The following is a 4581-nucleotide window of genomic DNA, read 5'->3' on the forward strand; positions in this document are numbered from 1 at the left end:
GGTGGTTGAGTCACCACCCTGGAGGGTTTTACAAGAGGTGTGGACAAGACGCTTAGGAACATGGTTGAGGGCTGGTATCAGTGTTAGGTTAAAAGTGGGACTTGGTGATCTTAAGGGTCTTTTCCAACCTAAACTGTTGTATGATTTTATGAATTCAATCTACACAATGATGCTTTCTGGAATGAGGCTAATATAACAGATTTTTAAAGCAGATGGCCTTAGGTTAACTAACAGAAAAGACTACTGTTCAGTATCGACCTCAAATATTTCCCCATTCTTCAAAATTGAAACACCAAGAGAAAAAATACCAATCTTAAAGCTGTAAGAAAGCTGCCTAAGAAAAATAAAACATCAAGATGGAAAAGATTCTTCCACAGGAAAAAAAAAAAAAGGGAAAACATTTCTATAAACCCAAACAACCGTAAAACTTTCCTCTACCTGTTCGTGTTGTTTTGACATCCCCTATGTCCCACTGGACCACAAAACTCCAAAATCCAAATTTCAGTTAGCGTTTTCTGATGATCTGACTACTTTCATAGCCCCTCCCCAAGTATCCTTTGAAACACACTGCGCATGCTTTGAGAGCTGACCCTCTAAAATACTTGTCTACTGTGTTAATCAATGTATCCATGACAAAGCAAAAGTGGACTGGAGAGCAAAAACAATAACAGGATCTTTCCTTGCACTGTAGTTGTAAAGCACTGCTGTTTTGCAGCAAAAAGCACTGGTACATAGTAGCGTCGTTACTCAGCCACGGCTCTCCACACTGCCAGCTGGCTACTACAATCACACTTTTAATTAATTAATGGTTTTTGGTGGGTTTTTTTTTCCAAGGATGGTGACTGATTCCCAATAGCTTTTCCTTGTAAAATCTGAATATTGGACAAGTTAAAACACATAAAAGCTTCTCATGTAAAAGCTCATAAACATAGAAGCAGCAAAAAGAAAAAAAATCAACGATTACAGAATAAGGAGTTGACTTGGGAAAACGAGCTTTTCAAGTTATATCAAATGCATACCACTATATCAGAGGGCTGGAGCACCTCTCCTATGACGAAAGGCTGCGAGAACTGGGCTTGTTCAGCCTGGAGCAGAGGAGGCTCCGAGGAGACCTCATTGCAGCTTTCCAGTATCTGAAGGGGGCCTACAAGGGTGCTGGGAGAGGACTTTTTACAAGGGCCTGTAGTGACAGGACAAGGGGTAATGGGTATAAATTGAAATCAGGGAGGTTTAGATTAGATGTCAGGAAGAAATTCTTCACAGAGACAGTGGTGAGGCACTGGAACAGGTTGCCCAGAGATGATGTGGATGCCCCATCCCTGGATGTCTTCAAGGCCAGGCTGGATGTGGCTTTGAGCAACCTGGTCTAGTGCAAGGTGTCCCTGCCCATGGCAGGGGGGTTGGAACTAGATGGTCTTTAAGGTCCCTTCCAACCCAAACCATTCTATGATTCTATGATTCTATATTCAGCTGAATACACTGTTGACTCATTCTTCACATTTTTGCCATAAGTTTACTAAATATATCAATATGCTTGCTATTTATTAAGATATAACTAATGATATAAAATAATACACAAACGGTAAAGTATTACGGTCTAAATTATTTTCAGTTTTTTCTTTTTCTTATTTTCCTAAGTTTTGCTTAATGTCTTTACCTTTAGATCAAGTAACATCTCCACACACACCTGCAAAATTGAGGAGGTAATGTATAAAGGAATGGTTCTAAGTGGTTTACATTGAAGGTGTAAAATTTTGTCCAGCCTAGTAACACTCACGCTTTTGGGATACATTTCACCCACTTCTGCTAGTTAAAAAACACTCCAAAAATGCCTTTTTTTTTGAATGCTAAATCTAACAATTCGAGTGAACAAATGATATTTTTTGAAAAAACCCCCACACTGACTGTACTGCAGGTGCTGTGTCAATTTTGAGCGCGTGTCTTACAGACAGTACAATGCTGCAGCAGAATGAATACTCACCAGTTTCCCCATCTTTGAAATCCTGCAGCTTGAAGTACATGTACAGCAAACTGACAGATATATACAAAGAAGAACACAAAGAACCTGAATGAACTGTCACTCCTGAAAGAGGAGGGGGGGGGAAAAGAAAAGATTAAAGCAGCCAGGAAATTAATGACTTTTTGCAATTACTTTTGTACCAATCTAAACATTTTTTTCAGTGTGAACTAGAGTAAAAGTACTTTCATTTACTGACAGTGTCATGAAGTATCAGTAATTGCAGGGTTCTGCAGTGTGTTTATCTGCAAGAGTCACTTATTTAATATAGTATCTTTGCCCCCTCCGCCTCTGACAGAGATGAGAAGAGCAGCAAGACACTATTCCTTAGTGTTCTCTTCAGCACACAGCCAGGCTGCTTAGACTAAACACAGGAGTTTTGCTACAATAAACGAAGAACAGAATTCTCCTCACTTTTCAGACTGAAGTTCACAGTGCTGGCAGGATGGGAAGACAATGTTTTACCAGTAAAAGGAGATAAAATCTAATACAGAGTTACTGAAGCACAGTGCAGACCAGAACCCTGAAGCAGCTCTTGCTTAAATGCAAAATATACAGAATAGGTTTGCTGTTTAAATTACAGTTAAATACCGCCTACAAATATTCTGTGAATGACAGAAGCTATAAATACTTCAAAGGCTATTCCATTATATTCCTAGCTTTTGCCATCTATGTCTCAAATACAACAATTGCATTTATGGCAAACATACTACTTATTTCTAGTGAAAGCATATTAAAAGATTATCATAATGATAATCAAGCAAATTCCGGAAAGTTAACGCATTTCAACAAGCTTTTAAATATCCTAAGTCAAGTTGAAGTTGTTACCTGAAAGCTCCATAAAGTGGTCTGTACCAGCAGACAAAAGAACAAGGGGTAAAAAGCAAGAACCAGAGAACACTCAATCCAAAATCAACCCCTCGCGTAGCATCAACGTAAAACCAGGCCAAACATCCAAAGATATTAAGAAACAGTGTCACTGTATGGACTGCAGAAGCAAAAGCAGAATATAATTAATTAAGTTATATTTATACAATAAATTATTACAAATGTTAAAGTAATAGTGAAACTGAGCTGTTTTAAACAAAACATCAGCATGCTGACAATAAATCAACACCCTCTAAATACACTCAGCAATATGCTGATTTTTATACAATTTTTCTAATTTTCAGGCAAACATTCACAGGTGAAAGTACTAAACATGAAATCTCAAGTACCATCAGGTATATGGTGAAGGAAAAAAATCCTGTCATAGAAGAAAAACATTTTTAAACTTAAAATTATGAACAAAGAGGTTTCTACAGCTCAAATCATTGCTACTTTTCCTAGAGTAATAACTGGATACAGATATTTAACAGAACACTCAATAATTTTTGAGAGAAAGCTTATAAATTATATAAAATGCATCATAAATTCAGCACTGCTCACACTCTAATTTAAAAATTAAAATTAGAAATTAAAAATTAATTCCAAATTAATTTGGAAAATTAAAATTTCCAAGAGTGTAAAGCTCTTTGTCTTCCATGCAACACAACAAAAAGAACGCCCAATCAGTAAAAGATTTTCTCAACAGAACACAAACTGCAAGAAGCTGTTCTAGATGCGTTAATACGTCCTGCGTATTCAGATATTTGTTCTAACACCGGTCTTCAACATCCGCCTTCTTGGTGGTCCTTTCTCAGCTCAATACTAGCATTTTCTCATTGGCAGAGCTCGTTATAGGTTAACCACTGAAATTTCTACCAAAGAAAAGGCGTTGGCATTACAACTTCCTAGCTTATTTCAAATATATTTAGTTCTTGCAAGAGAGAAAGACACAGCAGCATTAAGAAACACGACAACCACTACCTTCACGCTCCCTGGCACACAAGTGAATTCTGCCACACTTAAAAGATGAACATCTATTTGTCTCTGTTCAAGCACTGTTCACCAGTGATTCGGGAGTGGTCCTGCTATCTCAGGGGACAGTGGCTGTCCTTGTGGAGCAGGATAAAGCGGAATATTTGTAACTGAGGGTGCACAACCTACTCCATGCAATTTTTTTTTTTTTGCAAGTTATTTTATTTATGTTCAGAGGATCATTTTAGTAATTCTATTTGAAGGTAAAGTTAAGAGAAGAACTGGCAACATAATAAAGGTTCTGAAAAAAGGACTCCTTCAGCTCTGCTTCCCTCTTAATCAGCACTACGCCCTAAATCGACTTAGTGGGAAAAAATCTTAAAGCAAAATGCCCACAGCATTGCATGAAAGGCTGAGGAAACTCAAAACATTTCCCTCAGACAAATCATATTTCCCTCTATGAGTCACCAGAAACAGAAATCTTTGCACTTTTAAATAAAAATATTTTAATGCATCTCATCTTAGCAATGTTCCCAGAGGTCAGCAAAGCAAGTCACTTCAGAACTTCTGTGCCTATCAGGAGAAGTGTGGCCAGCAGCTTGAGGGAAGGGTTTCTCCCCCTCTACTCTGCTCCTGTGAGACCCCACCTGGAGTGCTGCGTCCAGCTCCCAGCGTGAGAAGGTTACAGACCCGTTGGAGCGAGTCATAGAATCATAGAATCACTA

At 38.2% G+C, this 4581-nt stretch overlaps 1 protein-coding gene across 1 annotated transcript in view; it reads right to left on the reverse strand.

Moving 5' to 3' along the window:
* Positions 1–3005, reverse strand: part of SCAMP1 (secretory carrier membrane protein 1) — a gene marked incomplete at its 5' end in the record, with an annotated part of 6053 nt that extends 3048 nt beyond the window's left edge. The window contains 2 exons of the mRNA XM_010160343.1: positions 1982–2083; positions 2846–3005. Coding sequence (XP_010158645.1) covers positions 1982–2083; positions 2846–3005 — 262 coding nt within the window. The remainder of the gene's footprint in view (positions 1–1981; positions 2084–2845) is intronic.
* Positions 3006–4581: the final 1576 nt, after the last annotated feature.

Source organism: Eurypyga helias, unplaced genomic scaffold (assembly GCF_000690775.1).
Source record: "Eurypyga helias isolate BGI_N326 unplaced genomic scaffold, ASM69077v1 scaffold23161, whole genome shotgun sequence".
NCBI lineage: Eukaryota > Metazoa > Chordata > Aves > Eurypygiformes > Eurypygidae > Eurypyga > Eurypyga helias.